Source organism: Haliaeetus albicilla, chromosome 1 (assembly GCF_947461875.1).
Source record: "Haliaeetus albicilla chromosome 1, bHalAlb1.1, whole genome shotgun sequence".
In the NCBI taxonomy this organism is placed as follows: domain Eukaryota; kingdom Metazoa; phylum Chordata; class Aves; order Accipitriformes; family Accipitridae; genus Haliaeetus; species Haliaeetus albicilla.
The window spans coordinates 70,822,067-70,846,240 of record NC_091483.1 but is presented as its reverse complement, the minus strand read 5'-3'; the positions used below and the strand labels follow the sequence as shown (position 1 = coordinate 70,846,240).

At 35.5% G+C, this 24,174-nt stretch overlaps 1 protein-coding gene across 2 annotated transcripts in view; it reads left to right on the top strand.

The window, feature by feature from the left end:
- STX18 (syntaxin 18) overlaps window positions 1–24,174 on the top strand; it is a 67,585-nt gene that overhangs the window by 31,749 nt on the left and 11,662 nt on the right. For both annotated transcript variants that reach the window (XM_069793669.1, XM_069793678.1), the window contains exons 2-7: window positions 2,131–2,198; window positions 12,703–12,818; window positions 13,921–13,998; window positions 14,102–14,168; window positions 17,776–17,891; window positions 22,463–22,551. In XM_069793669.1, the coding sequence (XP_069649770.1) occupies window positions 2,131–2,198; window positions 12,703–12,818; window positions 13,921–13,998; window positions 14,102–14,168; window positions 17,776–17,891; window positions 22,463–22,551 (534 nt within the window). The remainder of the gene's footprint in view (window positions 1–2,130; window positions 2,199–12,702; window positions 12,819–13,920; window positions 13,999–14,101; window positions 14,169–17,775; window positions 17,892–22,462; window positions 22,552–24,174) is intronic.

Genomic DNA, 24,174 nt, shown 5'->3' with positions numbered 1-24,174 from the left:
AAGTATGGGCATAATGGTGTCATTCTAAATTCATGAAAATAGCTTTACAAATGAAGGAGAGGCAAAGTGGGGTCAGTGCAATTCAAACACACGATGACAATTTTAGCCTAAATAGAATGCTCTTTGTGACTAGATGAATTAATTACTGTAAGACAGTGTTCTTGCTTGTCATTCTGATTCTTTCTGCTTGTTAATCACTCCTAAATTGTAGCTATTGCAGTAATATTAAGATTTATTACTTGAAAATAGATTAGCAAAATTTTCTTAGTTTAGTGTTTGTTCACATATTAATATAAATGTTTTGAAATGTGTTTCTTATTTTACATTTCTAGTCTTTGTCATCTGTAGTACTTTCTTTCTGCCTATTAAGTATTATTGTTCTACTGAAACAGTGTATGACTGTTTTAAATGTTTTGCTTTCATAGTCAAGCTTAATTTACCTATTCAGCAAATTTCATGACGTACCAAGTCTGAGCTAAGAAAGAGATTACTATACAGAAAATAAGTTCCAGTGGCAATGGGAAGGAACATCTGTGGCATGGTTTAGCTTACTCTTTGTGCTTTATTGATCGTGTAGTGATTTCAGCATTTCCCTTCTTACTGTGTATGACAGCGCTAACACGCTTCACGAAACTTCAGATCTGCTGGAGGTACTAACAGAACTCAGTTTGCTATGAATGGGATTACATTTCCTGTGCTGTTAATCGCATGGAAAACTTTAAACATTAAAACTGGGAAAATTCTTATCCAATATGATGAGTTGTAGTAAAAATGAAACAGGAAAAAAAAATAATAAGGAAATATATGCGTATTTGCACAAGGAAACACTTCTTTCTAGTTGTACAAATCACTGTAGTCTTACTAAGTAAATTTTTTTCATCTTTTTTTGAAAAGCTGCTGATCTTTTGAAAAAAAAATTGGGGGAATTAATCTTCTATTTATCCAAACTATTCTGTGTTCTTTCTCTGTGGTTTTTTTTGTTTGTTTAATTACAAGGAACATTTGCATGAAAATAGGATTTTAAGACTTGAACAGCTTCTGATGCTTTTTCCCAGATACATGGAGTAAACCACATTTATTGTATTTGTGAACTAAAATAACTATTGTTTTGTAAAATTCCTTGCATGCTTTTTTACACTGAATTATTAATGAATGTTTGAGAACATGCTTTAGAAAGGTTCCCCCTGCCTCCCCTTGAAAATATATATCACTAATGTATGTAGTTCTCCCCCCTCCTCATCCCCCCATCACATCTCCTTCAAGACCTGCTAAGGAAGTCATATTGGTAGTCATGTCATTTCTGTGGCCAATTAAACTAGATTTCTATAATTCCTCCACTCTCTAAAATGAGCACCATCTTATGCTACGTTAAATCTTTTATATCACACTAAAGATTGCAAAAGTTCTTTCAGACTTTTAGGAATTTTTTCATCTTTTCAAAGGATCTTTGTAAAGACTTTTAATAAAGAAAATCAAGTGGATTTATAGTAAAATGTATCCACAGTGAAGTGGAAATCCAGAAATAGAAATTTGTTAGGGAGGTATGCTCCGGCAAAACTTTGTAATGATTATCAGATGATAGAGATACTACTTTAGTTTGGGCGCAAACTGGTCAGTCTTTTATGGCAAAAATAGAAAGCAGAGGGACAGCACCTTGCTCTACAAGTTCTAATAACTGAACTCAAATATTTGTATTGTATCTCATCAGTAAAATGTTTAAAACTTTGTGTGATCTTCTAAAATGAATTTATTTTCTAAAATATACATTAGGTTCTGGATTGCCAGTTTAGATAGTGGTTTGTGTTGTTATTATGTTTAATATTTTTAATGTGTAACATTGTAGTTATATTTAGTGTTTAGTAGTGTTTAGTTTATGCTTTTTTGGATAGAAGACATTTTTACTACTCTTTTCTGAGTTGTACTTTCATACAAGAGATATTTTTAGATTATTTTTATGTATTGACTGCTTGCAAAATGTGAAAATTCAAATGTAAAAGAATAAATTTTATGATTCTATTTAATGACAGAATAAATAATTTTACAAATTCATGTTTGAAGCATGGAATACTGAACTTTAAACATAAAATTAGTTATCTTACTGAAGTTTAATTATTATTTCTGTTCATCTAGATTTCTCATATTGGAAAGCTGAAAGATTTTCTTCTGCAGCACAGAAAGGATTACATTAATGCTTACAGGTAGGTGTGCATCGTGTTTAAATAGATTTGTTTATTTATTTTCAGATTTATAAAGTGAACTGTTTAAAAATCTGTAGCATAATGACTAAAACCAAAACATAGATTGCTTATTAATAGGCTTACTGTTAGCTAATTAAGATGAAGAATAGTGCTGTCACAAGAAGAAAATGGTCCTAAATAAAATGAGACTCAGAATTTAAAGAGAATTTCTGGCTCTTAGGAGTGAGTTATGAAACAAAACAACCTGGCAGTCTGAGTTCAATACCTTTTAAGGACCTACAGAGTAGATTTCTGAAGTGGTTCCCGAGACAGCAGAATACTAGATTCAGTGATCCAGCTTTTCCCTTTCACTCTGTGACACTAAACCTACCTGTTATCACTAAGTATACAGTCAGTAGCATCAGCAGGTCCTGGAGGAGAGTGATGCAAACTCTTCAGACTCCAGAATGTGAATTCCAGATGAAGGACACCATTGAGAACACAGTGTCAGGGGACAGCAGCACAGGATTTCCTTTTCTGTGACAAAAACTGTAGGCTTCAGTTCTGGTAGTTATTATTGTTTGGAGAAAGTTTTGATTCTCTTCAGCCATTCAAACATTCAAAACTGCTGTATCTGCTTACTTGCTGATAGCTTTAGTAGTAGGATTTTTAGAAGATTAAAACACAGTTTACAGGTTGGTATTAGTAAGAAAAAATAAGAGTATCTTGTGATCTGCAGATTTAACATTCTTAATGAATTACTAAATCAAGTTAATCTAAGATCTAAATGTTACGGCAACTTGTATTTTGGTGAACCGAGTACAAATAACCATATCATTTGAGAAATGAAAAGCTTGCTTTTTGATGACACTATTGTTATGTGCAAACTTGGTAGTCATATTATAGGTTGCACAATATTTCATTCCAGAAATAGAAAATACTTCATAGGTATCTCCACTTATTTAACTTTGCTGTTGTAAATAGAAGTTTAACGGTTCTAGTTGAACTACTTACCATTTTATTTTATTTCATATTGTCGAAATGGGTTTGTGACACACGACTACTACAAATATTTATTTGAAAAACGTAGATATCCTCTTTGTGTCTTTGTAGTGTAGACCCCACAACATCTAACTAATAATTCCTTTACTTCCTTCTCAGTCTGTAGGTATGTCTAAGATAAAAAATGAACAGTGCTGGTTTCAGCTGGGATAGAGATAATTTTTTTTTCTAGTCGCTGGTATAGTGTTATGCTTTGGATTTAGGATGAGTAGAATGTTGATAACACACTGATGTTTTCAGTTGTTGTTCAGTAGTGTTTAGACTAAGTCAAGGATTTTTCAGCTTCTCATGCCCAGCCAGCAAGAAGGCTGGAGGGGCACAAGAAGTTGGGAGGGGACACAGCCAGGACAGCTGACCCAAACTGGCCAAAGGGATATTCCATACCATGTGATGTCATGCCCGGTATATAAACTGGGGGGAGGTGGCTGGGGGGTGCAGATCGCTGCTCGGGAACTGACTGGGCATTGGTCAGCAAGTGGTGAGCAACTGCATTGTGCATCACTTGTTTTGTATATTCCAATTCTTTTATTATTATCAGTATTTTATTTTTATTATTATTACCATTATTATTTTCTTCTTTTCTGTTCTATTAAACTGTTCTTATCTCAACCCGTGAGTTTTACTTTTTTTTTTTCCCCTGATTCTCTCCCCCATCTCACTGGGTGTGGAGGGAGCAAGCGAGAGGCTGTGTGGTGTGTAGTTGCTGGAGTTAAACCACAACAATGACATACAGTGAATGCTGTCTTTCAGGGAAATGTATTTGTGTGGGGAAAAATGCTCACCGAAACTGCCTGGCCTTCGTCACGTTGTCATTTAAAGTGGGTTGATCTGCCACCCTGGTTATGCATAGGGAAAGAGGTGTTCTCCAGGGTTCTGGGACACCATTTTATTTTGAGATTTGTGGTTCAAACCCAAAACTTTTAAAATTTCAACCAGATGTAAAATTGGAAGAATGTACAGTGTGTGCAATACAGAATGCATCCCACTTGGGATGCATTAAAGAACTGGGATGCACTTTTTATAAAGATGCCAATAAATTTCTCCCAAGTGAAGTTTCCACTTTAAAGAGAATGTCAGCAAGTTGTTCTTGAGGTGACAAAGGTGGATCATTGTGGCAATGCCTTTCTTGGGTGGAAGCGTGTGGAGTATCACTTAAAACAACTATATGTCTTTTTTTCACACTCATCTGAGAATCACACAACGCACTTGGTTGTTTTGGTTTGGGGTTTGGTTTGGGGAGTGGGGAGGGGAGTGTGTGTGTGTGTATATATCCAAATGGAATAGTGTAGGTAAGCTTCCCCTTTTAAAGGATCTTCTGAAATTTCACAATTTCCTGTGTTGTATTTCTCCAGTCCCTCAACATAACTGCAGTATTGCATGGGGTGAGCCAGGCCTGTCTGCATTCCAATTCTGCCACAACCCTGACTAAAGCTAAGCTGTTGCTGTAATTAAGGTAGAGAAAATACAGTCTAAAATCATCTTGGATTGAAGACACTGAGTCCCAAGTCAATTTAATACCTTTCTCCAAAAGGCTTTACAGATACCAAATAGGAGCGTTATCGAGACAGATATCCATCCCCCAGGAGAAGACAATAGGAACAGATGAGCTAACTGCTATTCCTTAAGCTCGGTCCACATTGGAGGAACAGTCTTTCTGAGAAACAACTTCTATGCCTGAAAGGGTCTTTCACAGTAATAGCCATACTATACAATCATTGGTATCAAAATGTGTGCCTAAGTTGCCAGAAGACTTCCAGCACCTGTTTTTGCTTCCCTGAGATTCTAAAAGCAGTATTTTCTTGGTTCAAAAATAAAACAAAAAAAAACAAAAAAAGATTTTGGCATGTTCTATAAGTGTAAGGCCATGAGAGCTATTCGTAGTCAGTGCTGGTGAAAACGAAGCTCGGGGGGGCGGGTGGGTGTCAATTCTGTATGCGAGGTGTATGAGGAACTGCTTTTCCAAGCAGCAAGCAGAAATGGTGTACAGCTATGTGTTATGACTAGCTCTGTGCTTTTCAGCTCCTGTTGGAATAGGTCATGAACAACACTAGGTGGAGCTACCAATTTAATACTGAAATAACTGGTTTTATTATGTGAAAACTTCATGTGAATGCATAGGCTGAGAAACTACAAATAATTGCAGTAAGAGCAAACAGTTAGTAGCAGTTAAATTTTGGGTACCATTTGTATTTTAACAGTAGCGTGCATAAAATTGAAGTGATAAGAGGAGTAAGAATTTGGCCAAGCTATTTTGGTTTTTAAAAGTTTTCAATGTTCTTTTTGTAAACTATTTTAACCAGTTATCATTGTAATTCTCAGTGATTTTTACCTCCCCACACCTTAGGTATTAACTATGGAGAGGAAAAAAGAAGTGTAATTTCCTTTATTAAACCATAAAATAATCCTCCAAATCTCATCTGTGATTGCAGTTGATCCTGTCCTTAATGGTCCAACTTATAAAATAGTACTGTCAAATTCCATACTAGATTGTTTATGCTGTTCTACTTTGTGGATGCAAAGAGGATCATTGGACTTTCTCTACAACACATGTTTTAAGGAAAAATAATAAATAATGAAAACACTGAATGAGTAGCAAAGACTGCATGACTCATGTTATTATTGGTTGCACCTACTAAGGGAAGGACCACCGATAACTTTATATGTACCATTGCTTTTATTTAACATTAGAGCCTTGTTTTGAAGAAAAATAACTTAAATTATTTTAATTATTTTCTTCCTGGTTTCATATACACATTTCAAACCTAACAAAGTCCTTTGGATGTCACACTCATGATCAGTGAACACAGTCAGTGGCAGGGTATTTTATAAGAAACGTGTAGCTAAATCATGGGACATTGCATCATCACTGTTTCTGCTAATAGTATTTGTCTCTGAGCTGTCACCTGTGGTGGTGTTAACTGTAGTCTCTCTCCAAGAATTTTTGGAAAGAAGTGAAACTCAACAATCAAGAAATGCTTTATGAAATCTCAGAGTATTTGAAAATTCATTAGTTTCTGTTGGAAAATGCTCTGACAATACTCAAAAACAGCAATGGTAAACAGTATTTGGGTATTTGTTCATATCTGGTTTATAGCTTATCTCAAGGACTTCCTCACCAGCTTTTTCAGGTGGGCTTATTAAGCTTCGTAGTGGTGTTCAGAAAGCACATGTGGGGTATAGTCCTTGAGGCAATGTATAAGAAAAATAACCAAGGACTTTTCCTTAAAACAGAACTGATGAACTTTTTTTTAAGTTTACTGGATAATCACAAAAGTAATTTTCAATTTATGAGTAAATATGGTAAACACCTGACATATATTAAAAAATTATCCCTGCTAAATTGTGATCTTTAAGTACTTTCCCAGCAATGTTGCATTTGGCTAATGTGTATCTTTAGTGAGTTAGTGATGCACAATGACTTAAAAAAAAAAAAAAAAAAAAAGCCCCTTCCTGACTTTATAAAGTCTGAATATCAGATTCTTCTCTTGTAAGTGATATGCTGATGAGACTTTATTGACTTTAGTGGAATAATTTCTCATTTATGTTGCCATAACAGAAAAATGAATAGTACCTTTCCTTTTTTCAGTTCTGTAGAAAATGAGCTGTAGGGGTAGGTGGCTATTTCTGTCATTTCCCTTTGGTCATAAACTGGTCAGAACAAGTTGATCGCTCTTCCTGGAAAGGAGAAGGCAGGGACTCTTGGTTCCTGAAGATGTTAACAAGATGTGGGTGCTTTTTTTATTAAGCAAACTGTGATCATTCCTTTCAGATGAGGATTGTTACTTACCTTCCCATTTTTAGTGTATGACTGCTATACATTCTATATATCCTTTCTCTCAGTCCATTTGCTATAATGCATTCCTACATCGCTTTCTGTGCTGTGTGAGATCCGATCTTCAGTCTTTGGTAAATTGTCTGGTGTTTCATCTGTGAACAGCTTGTGCCTTTGCTTTTCATCATCGGCTCCTTCATGTTTTTGATCATTGAACCACCAAGACAGTTTGTATGTTTGTGTTAAATATAGTTTGAGGAACTAGCTGTAGTGCCCTAACGCTTGGGAATTTGAAATGGTCCTCTTGGGATTCCTCCACAGCCTCCAGTTTCTCTGAAGGATCTTTCAAGGTTTAGACAGTTTAAAGACCAGTAGTTATTCCTACTGTTTTAATCAGACATTGGAAAGGAATTGAGAGAATTCTAGATTTTGACCACAGAACACCTCATACTTAAGGAAAATAGTTGAGAGAAGAGCTTTCCATCTGGGATTATTAGACATCTAATTTATTGTCTTTTGCAACTGCAGAGATACTGGTGTAGTTCATCAGTGTAGCGTAGGTTGGTTCCGAGTAGAAATGATGCTTTTTCCACAGGAAAGGCTGGATGGGTGGCTTCTGATGTGTCTTCATTACATGCTTGTGAGGTCCTTCTGTGCAGTTAAGTGTTTGAACATTTCATACGTTGTTTATTGCAAATAATATACTCTGAAAAAATTCTTAACAAATTATCTTTCTGTCTTAAAAAATAATGTTGGTGCCCAGTAATTATGACTTTTGCCCTAGCATTTATCTCTCTAGTAAAGCTGGAGAAAAAAAAAGTCAACAAATCACGTAACATGTTTGCTACCTAATAGAAAATAGTTGAATGCTTACCCTGTGTTTTGTGGAGAGTGTTCCCTTGGCTTAACCAATAAAAAGAAAAGAAGTAGCCATTAAAGGACTCTAAAAATAGTGTCTTACTGGCTCCTGTACAATGCCAGACTTCTTTCTTGTCTTGACTTAATCACGTTTTTACAAGAAGCATGGCTTTGTTATATTAAAATAGTGAAACATGTAGATGATCTGTAAGGACTTTCTTTGTGGAGGAGTATATAGTATTCTTCTGTTCTCCAGGGAATTATTTTCAAATTATTTCTCTTCTTTTTCTATCATACTAAGTTCATATATCACATTTTAGAAATAGTAATTCTTCCTAGCAGCATTCTGGAATTTCTCTGCAATATTTTACAAAACCAAAAGTACTGATTCAGGTATGCTTGTACTGCCTGTTTTAGTAGCTGAAGCTTCTCCACAGACCTAAAAAAAAAAAAAGTAATGTTTTAAATATGTTGTTGTGGAATGTTTTGTCATTTGAGTAGACAAGTTTTTACCTTGAATTTATGTCGGACAGCATGTGGATGCAAAAGGCAGTAAATTAAAATGCACAAATTGTAATAAATAATGTTTAAATTTAATAGTTAAATAAGAAATAAAATAATTTAAAACATACTGGATGCCCAAAGGGAAGAAGTTTAAAAATGTCTGCTGTATTTACAACTAAGGTTATACATACATGTACATATGGGCATATAGCTATACACTTGTGTGTGTGTAAGAGCATTTATGTGTATATTTGTAAGGCAATATCTGCAGGCGGTAAGTTGGGCATATCTGCTAAAACAGTACATATTGATATTTTAGGACTGGTTTATTTCAGCTTATTGCTTCTCTCTCTTTTGTAATACATTGTTGGAAGAAAATCAAGTTTTTCTGCTTGATTTGGTGTCTTTATTGAATCAGTAAGCAGAAAATATTTTATGCACCAGCAGAAAGAGTTACTAATTCCAAAAGCTGCTGTAACGCCTCCATCAGCTCTGATTCCTTGTGCTTTGCCAGCAAAATACATCATAGAAAGGATTGGCTGGAAAGAGCATGGCTGACACATTCAAAAAGAGAATGACTAGGTCATTCTACCACTGTGTTTTGCTTGGTCTTAAATATTTCTTTCAGTAGAGATTCTATATCCTCCTCCTGCTTTCTCCTGTTTCCTTATCCATGCTACTAGAATTTTTTTTTTTTTTTTTTTACATTAACTTATTTTGGTTTTCCTCAGTCTCTTCTAGAATCAACAATTACAGTATATTTGGGTTTTCATACATGTTCTTCTTGACCTTTGATCATACTTTTTTCCTCTCCTTTGGACACTGTCCCAGTAGGTATTGCGGTGAGGTGCTGAAATGAAACAAAACTCCAGCTGAGGCCTTGCCCAAAGCGAAGGATAGCAGAAAGATTACCTTTCATTCATAATGGATTATACTGCATTTATGCATCCCATTATAATGATGACTTTTTATGCAACAACGTGTTGTTGTTATGTTCAGTTTATGATCCAGTCTGATCCCAGATGACTTTCCGAAGAACTGTTCCCTAATCAGTTGTTCCCCATTCTCTGTGGGTTCAGATAATTGTTCCTGCTGCAACAAAGAGCCTCTGACCTTATTCAAATTCTTCATGTCATGTCTCCAAGTTGGCAGTATTGTTTTGAATTGAAGTCTTGTTCTCTTGATACAGTTTTAATTTGCTTAGCTTTATGCCTCTGCAAATTTAATAAGTGTATACTCCATTCTACTGTCTGAGTTGTTAATGAAAGTATTAAATAGCGTCAGATTCAGGACAAACCCCTGTGGAACACAACTCGGTGTGTCCTCCTCTTTTGGTATATAACTACTCCAAGTTCAGCTTTTCAAACAGCTTCACATCCATATGGTGCTTGTTTCTTCTAACCCATTTATTCATGGGTAGCTTTTGAGAATGTGTCCTGGTTTCAGCTGGGATGTAGTTAACTGTCTTCCTAGTAGCTGGTACAGTGCTATGTTTTGAGTTCAGTATGCGAAGAATGTCGATAACACACTGATGTTTTCAGTTGTTGCTCAGTAGTGTTTAGACTAGAGTCAAGGATTTTTCAGCTTCTCATGCCCAGCCAGGGCACCTGACCCAAACTGGCCAACAGTGTATTCCATACCATGGGACGTCCCATCTAGTTTAGGAACTGGGAAGTGGGGGGGCAGGGATTCGCCGCTCGGGGACTGGCTGGGTGTCAGTCGGTGGGTGGTGAGCAATTGCCCTGCGCATCATTTGTACATTCCAATCCTTTTATTACTACTGTTGTCATTTCATTAGTGTTATCATTATTAGTTTCTTCTTTTCTGTTCTATTAAACCGTTCTTATCTCAGCCCAGGAGTTTTACTTCTTTTCCTGATTCTCTCCTCCATCCCACTGGATGGGGGGGAGTGAGTGAGCGGCTGCGTGGTGCTTAGTTGCTGGCTGGGGTTAAACCACGACACTTCTGAAAAAAATGGTTTGACCTTTCTTGATTTAGTGATGTATCAGTCCATTGGTATGATACTGCCACTGCAGTTCTGAGCAAGTATTTGTATCTCTGACATACAGGACACAACTGGATTTTTTTTGTTGTTGTTCAGTTGTTCTTTGTTAGTTTTTTTGTGGTTTTGTTTTTTCCTTGGCCTGTTCTTTTTGAAGGAATGGTTCTTTTTACAGTAAGGCTAGAGGATGGTGATTAGATGGATTTTCAGTATAATCTCTTGTGGTGCCAGGTGCCCACCAAAGCCGTTCTATCACTCCCCCCCCTCCTCAGCTGGACAGGGGAGAGAAAATACAACAAAGGGCTTGTGGGTCGAGGTAAGGACAGGAGAGATCACTCACCAGTTACCATCACGGGCAAAACAGACTCAGCTTGGGGAAAGTTAACTCAATTTATTACAAATCAACCAGAGTAGGGTAATGAGAAATAAAACCAAATCTCAAAACACCTTCCCTCCACCCCTCCCTTCTTCCCAGGCACAACTTCACTCCCAGATTCTCTACCAACCCCCCCAGCGGCACAGGGGAACAGGGAATGGGGTTTACGGTCAGTTCATCACATGTTATTTCTGCCGCTTCATCATCCTTAGGGGCAGGACTCATCACGCTCTTGATCTTTCATCATTCAGAAGCTGCTTTCTCAGAGAGTGCAAATTAGAGTTACAGCTTAGAAGACTACTGATTACAGCTGTGATAGGGATTTTGCCACAAATTTATGAAACCTGTCTGTCCTGACCAACGGACAGCAGTTCAGCTAGTAAAATATAAATGGAAACAGTATATATGGCTGCATTTCTGTAAGTTTTCTATAAGTTATAAAAAATAATTTTATAACATCTAGAATAGTTTTAAGCAGAGGGGGAAAAAAGCCCTGATATTTAGATGTCAAATACACGGCAGTGTTGGAAACAAGGAAAACATAGAATATTACTTCTAATTAGTTTGCCTTACTGTTCACTAGCTAATCCATGCTTGTGTACTAGCTGGCCAGTAAGCAGAAACTGACTTTCAAGCCATATGAAACGTGCTGCTTTTTTCACGTGCGACCAGTCACATGGGATGAGAAAGAATAGATTTTGGTGTAATACTCAGGGACCTTAGAGTAGGCTTAAAAGTTTGTGGAGGAGATCTGGGAGACCTGTGCTGATGGTACATTGAAGATGCAGGAAGAAACTGATGGGTTTGTACGTGGTGAGAGGTGATGAGATGGGATGATGTGAATTGGTTGTAGGCATTCCTGTGGCAGGGATTACAGCAGACACAGGGAATATTTGGTGTTACTGCAGTGACGTGTGTGAGATCTCTCTAAGGGTATCAGGCTGGCTTTGGAAACTGAAGATCCCTTCTTTTTCCTTGTATTACTGCATTAATATAGTTGCATTATACATACCTTGAACAAGTGGGGAAATCTTCACATATATTAAAAAAATCTAAATTAAAATGAGGTTATGAGTTCAGTTTTCTTTCCTTTTTTTAAAAGCAGACATGGTAGGCTGTAATGATTATCATCAGGAAACCCAGGATGAACATAGGATAAGCTGCTGTAGCAAAGTTTTATTATCCTGTCATCTATGGCTGTGGAAACACTGTTAAATACCTTTATACAGTATGCTTTTCTGGTGGTTATCTACAGTGTGCTAATATTTTACTGACAGGCCTCCATTTTTATTAATTTAGTAACAAAAAGATATATTAATCCTATTAGAAAATATTAAATGCATAATGTATTATCTAAAATAGAAATAAACAATGGGAACAGGTTTTAATAAATCTTATAATTGACTTGATATTAAAAATGTGTGTTATTTTCCAGTATTATTATTTAGTCTGGTTTGAATTCACAGATTTCATAGTTACAGCTACTTTGAAAATGAAGCTCAGTATTTAGGATAATAAAAACATACATTTAAGTAAAATAAGTTTCAATTTTTTGTAGTTCTTTAAACATTTGAGCTATTCCTTTATCTTACTTGTTTTCCTGTTTTTAGAATTGAAATATGCTTCAGTGGAGTAAGTACTGAGGGTAATGATATATTTTTCTAGTTGTATTTTCTCCTTATCTGCTCAGTATTTCACTTATGTACGAGATGATAGGCTATATTGCTTTTTCTACATCTTTTACTAGTCAAAAAATATTTTAAAAAACCTCTCAACTTTATAGAAGTGGCATTTTTATCACTGATAGTTATTGTACTTTTTACTTTTTCCATGAAAATCAGTGTTGCAGAAAAGCTTCTGTGGAGATGGTGAGTGGGAAGAAGGTCTAAGATGTGTACTTGTAGATTTTATGTCGGGGATTTCTTAACTGACAGTTTGTCTTGTTTCTCAGCCATATTATGTCTGAGTATGTGAGGATGACAGATACAGAGCGTGATCAGATAGATCAAGATGCTCAGATATTTATGAGGACATGTGCCGATGCCATTCATCAGCTGAGAACAGAAGGTAAACTGAGCAACTCTTAAATGTTTTTTCTTAGTTATTGATAAAGGTTAATATAATGCTGAATATTGGATGGTGAATCTGAAATGCTTTTGGAAAGAGATTTGGTGAAGTCTCATTGCCTTTTTGTTTGCATCTGTGTAATCCTATTGACTGATTAGTACTGTACTTAATTTTCTTTAATGTTAGTGGAAGGAGAAACCAGAGCATAGAATTTTATTTATTTGTTCAAATACGCTAATTAGCAAGTGTAAAAAAGATAGTCTTAAATATTTATCACTCGAATAGTAATTTAGCACTGTGGCACAGAGGCCTGAACTAAATTCAATGGTTGTGTCTGTCTTACTTGTCCATCTGTAAGGTATTACAAATACAATCTTTCCAAGTTTGAGAAAATTAAATAACTTTAACAGAGTCCTGGTAAAGTAAGAGGATTTTTGACAACTTGAGTAGGGGATCATACCTTTACAACACTATCTTATGAAAGTTCTAGAGAGAACTTCTCTTTTGCCATTTTCAAGTTGACTTTCTGTATGTGTGTGTTTTATCAATATACCAAAGATTTTCATCAGCTTTGAAATGCCATCTAAACATAGCTGTAGCATTATTCAGAATCATTGCAAGTCAGTCATGCATGGGCACTACGTAGTATCAAAATAAGAAATATTGATAAATGTGAATTAAAAGTATGTTCGACATAATAAATCCCAAAGATTTCCACATAGTCTATACACTGGAGAATTTAAAATGTTAAGTTAAATATTTTAAGGAAGTTAAACCTCTAGATCTGTGTTGCTGTGCTTAGCTTGGTGACATCTATTCTTGTTTAGAAATTTAATTGACATAATATGACTCAGTGGCATATATAACAAATCAATAACATAAATATTGTAAGACACTAGCTGTTTTCAGCTTCTGCTTTGTTGTAATTATTTGCTGTTTTACAGAACCTATATTTAAATATAGCTGTGTTTAAAATAAATAGTAATATATAAAATCTTAATAGGGTCTTGAATATAACTTGCCTATCAACTGAAAATGCAAACTTTTGTGCAATTCAGTAAAAATTTAAAAGATTGTGTTATATCTTTCTTATGTATTTCAGCACACAAGGGTGTCCAGTCTGCTCAGGTAAAGGAGCACAGAACAGCTGTCTTGGACTTCATTGAAGATTACTTAAAAAGTACTTGGTATTTATTGAATGGTTAAAAATGAATGATTGTATTTTCCAAGAGAGAAATAATGCTCTTCTAACCTGAAATTTTGTTTACTGCTATCTTGAACAGGAGTGTGTAAGCTGTATTCTGAACAAAGAGCCATACGAGTTAAGCGAGTGATAGATAAGAAGAGACTGTGAGTAGTGTCAAAATATAGTTTAACTGTGCCTTTCATTTGTAGGACATTCAACAAAACTATTATTCATGTTTAGATTCTAAGGAGATTGTTTTAATGGAAATCTGTAGTTGGATGAGCAACTTTTGCTGTCAACAGGTACATGCCAGGGCTCTCTTACACTTCTGGCATGTGAAGTTAAATCTGTAAATGGCAGAGTGCCAATATAGTGTTGTGCTTCTCATTTATGTAAATGATTAAAGCACCGAATCAGTAAAATGTGGGTTAATAAACCTATTGGACTTCTACAAATGCAACAAAATATCTTTGTGTGTCCCATTAAGTAATATTCTGCATAAAATAATTTAGAATGAAATCTTGCACATTGGTAATATGTCTCAAAGATGCTATTTAGGATACCATCTGTTTAGGTACAAGAGATGTTCACTTCTCTTTCCCGGTCTCTTTTTGTCTTTTTTATTTTGGGGGCTTTTTTTTTTTTTTTTTTAAGCCACTATCTTTCTGCTGAAGCAAGTGATTATGTTGTGAATAAATGCTACTTGAGATGGCAGGTCTTCATGGCAAGTAGAAACATGATTAAAATAAAAATCTTGAAAACTGAAAAATAAAAAACTGAAACAAAACACACTCCCTGGTGTAAGAATGACAGGGAGAATGAACAGGTTTGCAATTTATTTAATACCTGAAAGGCTTTCCATGTCTTCTCAGTCTGCATTATTTGAATTTTAACCTTAAGTTCCATTATGTACGTTTTAATTTAAAAATAACAAATTCTAGAACATACACATCAATAAATAAATTCTTGAGTGTTTTTCCAAGAGTTGATGCTGCTTTATCAGTTTGGTGTTTGGCTCAATCAGCTATTTACATTGAAACTAGAGAGATGTTTTCAGAAGTCCGTAAGTACATTTTATTCAGAGTGACTCAGCATGATTAAGCACAATTAGATTCACTCAAATATATCCTCCTAAAACATAAATAATAGTACAAGCCAAAACCCAGTAAACAAAGTACCCCAAACCAGCTGTGAAATTTGGTAAGAAGTAATGAGAGAAAAGTAAGGCATTGGTATTTTTGTAACTGCCGCAACTGTTCAGAAAAAACATACAGAAACAAACTGTGTGATATTTTTCATGTGTAAAAATACATAACCTTATCAGTATTCTTCACACTAAAGAACTTCAAAGAAAGATAGCATGGTTCCTACAGTTATAGAATTGGCTAACAAATACCACCTCTTCGGTTTGTGGTACTCTTATATTATTGTTTCCATGTGAAACCCCAGGTTCAAGATTTCTCAGATGACTGCACAGAGAAAACAACTCAATTTGATGTATGCTAAACATGGAGCAATGAAAGAGCTATTTCAGAAGTTAAGAGTACAAATAAAGAGCAATAAGGCATTAAAAAATAATCAGGAAGATGCAGTCCTTTTATGTAATATTGGAGGATACTGGAGATTGCCTCTTTTTATGGATGTAAGAACTAGAAAACAGATGTTGCCCAGGTGGAGTCTGTATGCATTGCAGATGTGATGTAATGGCTAAATTGTCATTTAAATTAAAATTGCATTTAAATAAATCACAGGGCATAAACCAATCTTTATGATGACTTGAAGAAAAAGTCTCTTTTTTCATATGCCTTCAACTAGTTGATTTGTAATTTCCCCAAGGATTTCAGCAGGCGCTTTATGTGATAAGAAGAACATGTTTCATCGCTTAAAAGAACGAGGCGTTCTTTAAATAGTACATCCCAGGCATCTTGTTCATTTTTAATTGAAAACTTCATACATTAGCCTACTGTTCAAAGTAAGGACAACAAACAATAAAGGAATACATTTCTTTAAAAGTAAATTAATCCTAGTGCAGTTCTTCTTTCCTGCAATTTAGTCAACTTAAAACAGGAACGTATCAGACAATACTGAAAAGTTTGCAGTAAAAATATACGTCTTTTATATTGATAAGCTTCCTAAGCTCTTCAATAAATTGCTTCAGTGTTATAATTTTCTTACATAAGTTGCCTTTATGTATTAACTTATATTATTTGATTAAAAATTTCTGCCAATTACATAGGACTAGTTCCCCAGAATGAAAAGTTGAGAAATAGAAGCACAAGCAGCTTTTTCAGTAAACGTACCTGGTTGTGATTTTCAGTTTTTATGTTTATTGGTATTCAAAATTATATTTAATTTCAATTTTAAACTTCTTTTTCCATTAGAGTATCTTGTGAATTATGTATGCAATTATTAAAATTAAGCTGATATTTTTATTATCTGGGGAATTGGTGTTTTATTAGTATCAGACCTAGTTATTTGAACTGCAAGGACATCCAGATAAGTCTTTTCTTCCTCATTATTAGGCAGGTTTGGGACTTGAGAGGGAGGAGATGAGAGAAAAAGAGTTCTTATTTGCAAAATTACCGAAAGCCCAGTACTTGCAGGGGTTTTAGAACTACGAAAAGTTCCCTGTTACTGGTTTTTTCCTGTTCAAATAATATAGTCACTCAGTGATGACTAATGCATTATATTCTGTTTTTCTCAGAATTTCTAATTATGGGTTAGGATTTAGACACAATACAAAGAAGGAAAGGAACACAAAATACAACACCTTCTGTTAAGCAACAGGGGAAGATTGCAGATCATAATGAGATTAACTGTTGATTATATTTGAGAGGGGAGGAAGTGATGAAGGTGGCATAGGAGGTGATTCAGCCCACTGCTTTTTGGTTTTTTGTTCTTTAGCTTCTCTAACAGCATAATTGCTAAGCATTTAACTGTCTAGTATGTAGCAGTTACAGAATTAATTGTAGACAACAATAAACCACAGAAGTTTACTGGAAAAAATATGTTGCCACCACTTTTAAACTTTTTTTGGTGCCACAGTGAAACATGCTTGACAAGTCCTTAATATATAATCAATGAACATGCTTCTCATTTGTTGCATTGCCTTTGTATTAAAATTACATAGCAGGGACTTAGATGTAGTATATATCTGTCCACTGCATACGTTTTTTCTTTTCCTTCTAAATGGTCTGTTATGTCTTTTGGCACACAAAGTAAGGATCACGCTCATTATCATTAAACTATTCTTTAAAGCTAGTTAATAAAAATACTTGTTTCGGGAAAAACTAATTCTGTTGTATTTTCTTACTTTTCCTTTATGGTAATTGACAATATAAAGTAAAATTGTAATTATTACTTGAAAAAAATAAAGTAGTGGTTGGTGTTGGCTATTGCTACTAAAAAGAATTTTCAGTATGACTAAAATGTCGTTTGTTTGCTTTTTTTAAAATACACATATTGTAATACACTGGATTTTTGAAAGGAAGTTTAATAAAATGTCTTGTATTTCTATGCTATAGCCTTCAAAATTCTCCTCAACTCTGAACATGTAATGTGTTATGTTGAGGAATACTGTTCATGCTTTCTTTGCTTTTGTAACAATATTTCAGTGAAAGTTGCTAACTACATTTTGTATCTTGACTGGGAAATCTTTAATATGAAGCTTGCAAGAGTTTAAGTGTCAAATTTAATAATCTCTGGTTGTTCTCATTTTAGAGAAATTCAACTGTGTAATATCAGTTAAATTATAGGCTCTTGTGCTTCTAGGTCCAGACTTGAGCCTGAGCAGAGCAATGTGTCCAAATCACCTCTTTCCCCTGAAAAATCTTCACAGAATCCTTTAGATGATTCTGAAGAAAAACTTTCTGCTGAGGAAAGCAAAGGTAAGAATAAAACATAGTTACATTTCACTTTTGTGGCAAGGCCTGTCTGTTAAATAGTACTTTCTTCACATTACAAGGGCCTGTTCCTGTGACTTGCACCTTTTCTATTTTCATTTTCCCTGAGTTGATCAGGCTTTTGTGAAGCACGTTGTGAGACTGAGGAAGCAAAATCTTAAACTTTTTGACATGCTTTTTCCAACCAGCTAAAAAAGTCTTATGACTTGCTGGATTCCTCATCCTCTCAATAAACTCTGGGTGAACTCTTTTATTTATTTTTATCAATATCCATCTACTTATTTTGAGATCTGTCTGATTTTTTTCACATTCCTTTCACTGATGGCAAGGAATTGGAAAGTAGCTCAATGACTTTCCGGGAACATTTTCTAGTTTTTTAAGTACAGAGACCTTGAGTTGGACACTCCTACAGTAGGAAGTTGAAGGTAGAATATGCTCATAGAGGGGAGGTTACTGGCTGGCCAGATCCAGTAGTTTTGGGGATGTTCTCCACAGCATTGAGTTTACCTGCTAGAAGGATTACATCTCATCTTTCAGTGGGCAGGAGACAGGCAGAAGTCTGAAGCAGTATTTCTGACCCCAGGGTCATTTCAGCTGGTGCTGTTCTTGACAGGACTGGTGAACATTGCTTCTGATTCCTTGGTGGCCTGCTTCTGAGGGCAGGGGATGCAAGTCCCTTCCCTTAGCTGTTTCGGTCTGTCCTGGGATGTGTACGCTGGCAGAACTTTGTTGCAGAGTGCCTTTCAGAGTACCACCACTATGCAGATAATTTCAGGTTTCACACCTAAAGAGAAGTCTCATTTCTGTGATTCTGGAGTTGTTTTCCCTGGCTTGAATTCTCCTGCTTGTGCTGTCTACAGGAGTCCAAGGCACCCTGTGATTTACAGTGTGAACTTTTTTTTTTTTTTTTTTTTTGGAGAGAAAGCGAAACTGTATGAAAGGTGACATTACGTTAGGATAATACTTCATCAAGATAGAAGAAATGCACTGGATGGCCATATTATTCTGATGATCAGTTATTGTTTCTTTGGTGATTATTAAAAGAGTAAAGTTCCTCTGGTTGGTGACTGTAGGGCCATACAAAGGGTGGATTCATGTGAAGTGGATGCTCCATTTCTGGATGAAGACTAATACTGAATTACCTCACAGTGCGAACAGTTTCATTTTCTGATACGGCATTGCTTATCTTCCTAACCAGTTTGTACTTCTGCAGGCCCTATCAGTATGCTCCCCCCTGCCCCCAACACTGAATTTATTGTAAGAAGTAAAGGCTTTGATTATGTGTCGTTTCTAGTGCTTACTATGTTTTTATAGTATGTCTTAAGTGATGCAGCACGTAGGCACGTAGATGAGTTTCACCTTAACACGTTATCAGTGTTTTGCAGCTGTGGGCTAGTGCCGGCAGAGAAGCGGCAGCGTAGTAGCATCTTCATTGCCCTGTGCTCTTTCCTTGTTACTGAATGTCTCCGCAATCTCTGAAAGTGTGCACTCCCGCCACATAGTGTCATTACAATTTTTAGCTCCAAAAATCTGTGCTACGCTGTGGAAAATGCTCTTCTTTGCCTTGGACACAGCAAACCAGTGCAGTAAACAGAAATGAAGCTTTGTTTATTGCACATTCATTTTGATTACTCCAGTTTTCACTTTTATTAGTTTATGCTTTAATTTTTTTCAAGAAAGTAGGGTTCCTGTCACGTAAGTGATGCTGATGCCATACTTACGAGGGATTGCTGACTAGTCTTTGAGAAAACTATGGAACTTGTGTATCAAAATAAATCTGTCTGAAGCAGTTTGTAAATGCACACAGCCTGTGATTCCTCACATAAGGGTAAGTGTTGGTTGCTGCTGCTTATAGAAGTCAGCCTTGTGACTTTTCTGGTAGGTGGTTGTCAAAGCATGGAAATAGCGTGAACAAGATGACTAGGAAACAAGAAGCTCAGTTTAAATCTTACAGCCTTTCGGTTTTTTGTTGGTTTAGGGTTTGTTTTTTTTTTCAAGTAACTTTTCAGATTTTTAAGAAACTGGAGAAATTAACCGCATTTAGAAAGAAACTATTTCATCCTCAGGATGTTGGTGGTTTAGAGAATGGTGATCATTCGTCTTTATGAATTAGCCATCATCAGCATGCCTGGGTCCCTTGCATTAAATATCTCAGCTGTAAAGATAGTTCTTCCGAGAGCAGCTTGTGGTCCTGTTCTTAAATTGAATATTATGATGAGCAGCTGAATGTCCTGCTTGGCGTGCTGAAGCACAGCTTGGGTTTTGTCTTTCTTTTTGGCAGAAACCAAAGCAAAATGTGATTACATTTGTTTTGAGGCAAAGCACCTGTTTACATTAGAATTATACTGGACATGCCTCATGGTAGGAAAATAGTCTCTCTGGAGACTGCTTTTATATGCTGACAGTATTTATCTGCATATTACAAATTGGCATTTAGTTTATGGAAATAAATGTAAATAATGAGTAGCTTTTGAACTGGTCCACAAGCCTAGCAGCTGTCTCCTTTCAGCATGGAAAAGGGTTCAGAGCATTTGATCATTACTTTGTATCTCCGTCATGCCTTAACTACTTCTCTTTCTGCAAAAGAAGAGTAGTTTGGCTTTTGCTGGGTGACTTGTAGAAAAGCATTAATGTCAGGTCCATGAAAGCTGCAGAACAACTTTCCCAGTAGCCAGAAGTGTACCACAGTGATAGGAGGAACCCTAGGGAGATACATGTTTCTTGCTTACCTCTTACCGTAAGTGTATTTGCTTATTAGCAATCACATTGGATACAGGTGCTGTTTTTTTAACAGTGCTGACAGTGCCTGAAAGTAATTGGTTCCTGTGGGATAAAATAGGAATATATCTTTTTTTTTTTTTTGCCTTGGCTCCATAAACTAATTATCTTCTTTTCTTTGAATCCAGTAAATAATTCATTATAATTTTGATATAATGTAAATACATTGATTACCTAAACAAATAAGTTTTGTGTTTCTGTGAAATAGACTTTAAATACTGAAGATACCCCATGGAAAACATAGAGATGAATCCTTTCTAAACAATTTTAAAAGATATTCTTGTTTTTATTTGTTATTACTTGTAAGAAAGAACAGATCTATTTTTGGTTGTGGTTTGGTTTTTGTGTTGGGTTTTTTTTTTGTTTTGTTTTGTTTTTTTATTTACTATATTCCTTATCCACATCCCTCATTTATAACATTGTCATTGTTTTTACATCCTGGTTTAGTTGTTGGGAAGCAAAATAACATTTATAAAGGAGACATACACAACAATGCTCTTTTATAATACTTATTTGTCAATAGTTTTCACAAATATTATAGTGAAGGATGAAAGTAAAAATTTCTCCTTATAATCCTTTTCATATATTTGTTTATAAATAGGACTACTCCATTCAGAGGCTTCCCAAGTCAGTATCTGAGTGATGGTGCATCCGTGCTGCTTATGCATTTGAAAAAAATTAGGTTTAGAAGGTTATAACAAAAGAAATGAAAATACTTATAAATGCCTTTTAAAAAATGACTGGGTTAAATAGGAAGTCTGAAATCTATGAAAAAGTAAAAACTTTCTATATTTTAATTTGCAGCCTGCATCTGGTAAGTTAAAGCAGGTTCAGCTGTGATCTGTTTTGGGGTGGTGCAAATCTCTCTTTTGGGTTTTGTAAAAATGCCACAGCCAGTAGGGAAAAGAGAGGCCCACTCAAGAGTGCAGTCTTATCATTGGGATTTTAAACACTGATGCTAGAACAGCTTCAGAAACAGTAGGTTCCTGTTTCTTTTCTTTAGTTTCTTTTCTTTCCTATGCTAACTTCTGCGTCTATAATCAGAAGTATATAATTAAGCCTAAAAATAAATCTTCCAGAAGGAAATATCCCAGAAATAGCCATTCAAGATCTTTTATGCCCAGCTCCTGCTAAGATTTATGCAGATTAGCTTTAATCAAAGGGGAAGTGCTATTGAAATCAGTGAAGCAGCCATGATGTGTAAGGGTTAGTTTGTGGGATCAGATCTGATTCCTGTTGTATGCAGGAAGACCCCTTGCACAGTGTGCTGTAGGATTTGCACTGTAATATGCAGTTTGAACAACAGCGTGAGGAAATTGAGCTCATCCTGTGAACTTTGCTCAAAATGTCTTTGAGATTCTGTTTTTAGTCTTTGGAATGAGGAGCTGGTAGTTCTGTCAAGTCTCATTGGAAGATAATAGCTTTGCATATAGACTGTTATTTTGAAAACTCTGTGTTATCTTCTGTTAAAAGACAAATGCTACAGTATTTTGTGCCCTAACAAGTCTTAGTGCATTGCAAGTTGGTTTACATCCTTCACTGTAAATATAGAAGTGCAGCTCCTCATAGTTCACAAAATTAAACTCATGCGTAGACTTGTTCCAGTTTAGAAGTTAAATGTTATTGGTGTAATTTTGTGCTGTAAATACAGGGTGAATCTCAGTTAATGATAATGAGATATAACAATTTCATCAGCATTCTGAAATGGATGAAGAATGATTTTCACTCTACTATTCAGTGTCCTGCATTGTCTCAAGTGTTTGGTGGTTCTTTTACAGACAGGAATCTGCCTGATGCCCAAAGTAACCTTGGATTATGGGGGGACGGCAAAGGTGAAGATGAGCTGTCACCTGAAGAAATACAGATGGTAAGTATATATTGTGTCTTATTGTCCATTTTATTATATTTTCTGCTGTATTCATACGTGTTAAAGTACAGATTCACCTGAACTCATTTTCAACTTTCATTTTATGCAGAATAATGCCATAACAAGATACACCTTTTGTATATGGCTTCCTGGTTCTTCTGGTAGCAGCTAATATTTAAAAGTGCTACAAAATACATACATGGAGGCATGAAATTAGTAACTACTATTTTTCAACGATTGAAATTAGAATTGTTTTTAAAATTGCCATTATGAGTTCCTTTCTTAGTCAAGAAACAATAGAAGTCAAGTCAACATCAGAAGAAGCATTATGAAACTTCTGAAAGAATAAAGTGTTGGCCATTTTTTGCTTGGACTATTTTTAGAACACACCTCAAATAGTTATACTGTTTAAGTATAACTATGAAGTTATAATTCATTTTATTCCTTTTTATTTTTTTGGATTATCAAAATCAGATGGGTTTACTAGAAGAAATAGCTACAAGCTTGCTGTTGCAACAGAACCTCATGAATTTTACCTTTTATTCATTTCTCCATTATCAGCACGTTTATGTATTGTTTGATCCAATTCTGCTTACAGTTGAACTGATATACTACAAAATTTCTGACATAGGCATGATTGCTGACAACCTATATGTTAGACTTTTTGATATTCCTAAAATTTGTTGTTTTGGACATGGCTCAAAATTCTTAGAAAATCTCTCCACATTAGCACCCATTGCCTTATTTTATATAAAGAAGGAAAAACTGATTTATAACTAGTCAGTAGATGTGCAGTTTTCAAAATTATGAACTTTACTAAGGCAAAGGGCTGCTGCAGTATGAATATGTGAAGCTTCCTTGGCAGTGATTAGAGATCTTCCCAAACACAATATGCATCACTCTTCCCGTCAGCGATGAGTAAGTTGCACATAATTATGGCGTGGTTTGTCAAAGACAAAAGGTTCTTCAGAGGCTGCTCTTGATGCTCTCATGTTGTCCTTGAGTGCCAGTCTGAAATCTAAAGGCTTACTCCTGCTTTCTTTTTCTTTTTAAAGAGAATTCTTAACGTATTTTCATTCTTCTGTGTTTAGGCACAATATTATTAGCCCCCTTGCTGTAATCTTCCAGAGGATCAGGAGGGAACAAGCATCAGAGGTGATGGCTCTGACAGGGTTTACTAATAACTGACTACTAAATGTTGGATTGCTTTTTGTAGGCCTCACACTGTAATTAAGTTTTACACGTTACATCCCTTGCCGTGGTACTTTGGGAATAAATACATTTCTTTTTCATGAAATCCTTTTATGCTTTTTAGAGTAAGGCCCCAGATACCTCACAACTTAGATGAGTTGCTGAAGTCTGTGAGTTTTGTTCTGTTTCTGTTATCGAGTGAAGAAAGATAAACATCTTAAAATGCTGATTTTTGCCCGCCAAGAATTTGAATTTTTCCCTGGAGTAAGTTCTCTTTATTGACTTGTGAGGGGGAGTGATTCCAGGCTTAAGGAAGAGAAAAATTACGTTCATAGTTTAATGCTTTGAAGGATTTCTAGACTCATAAATCTCCAATCCTAAACTGCTGCTTATTAGGCGTTCAGACAGCTCTTCCTAGGGTAGAACCAACAG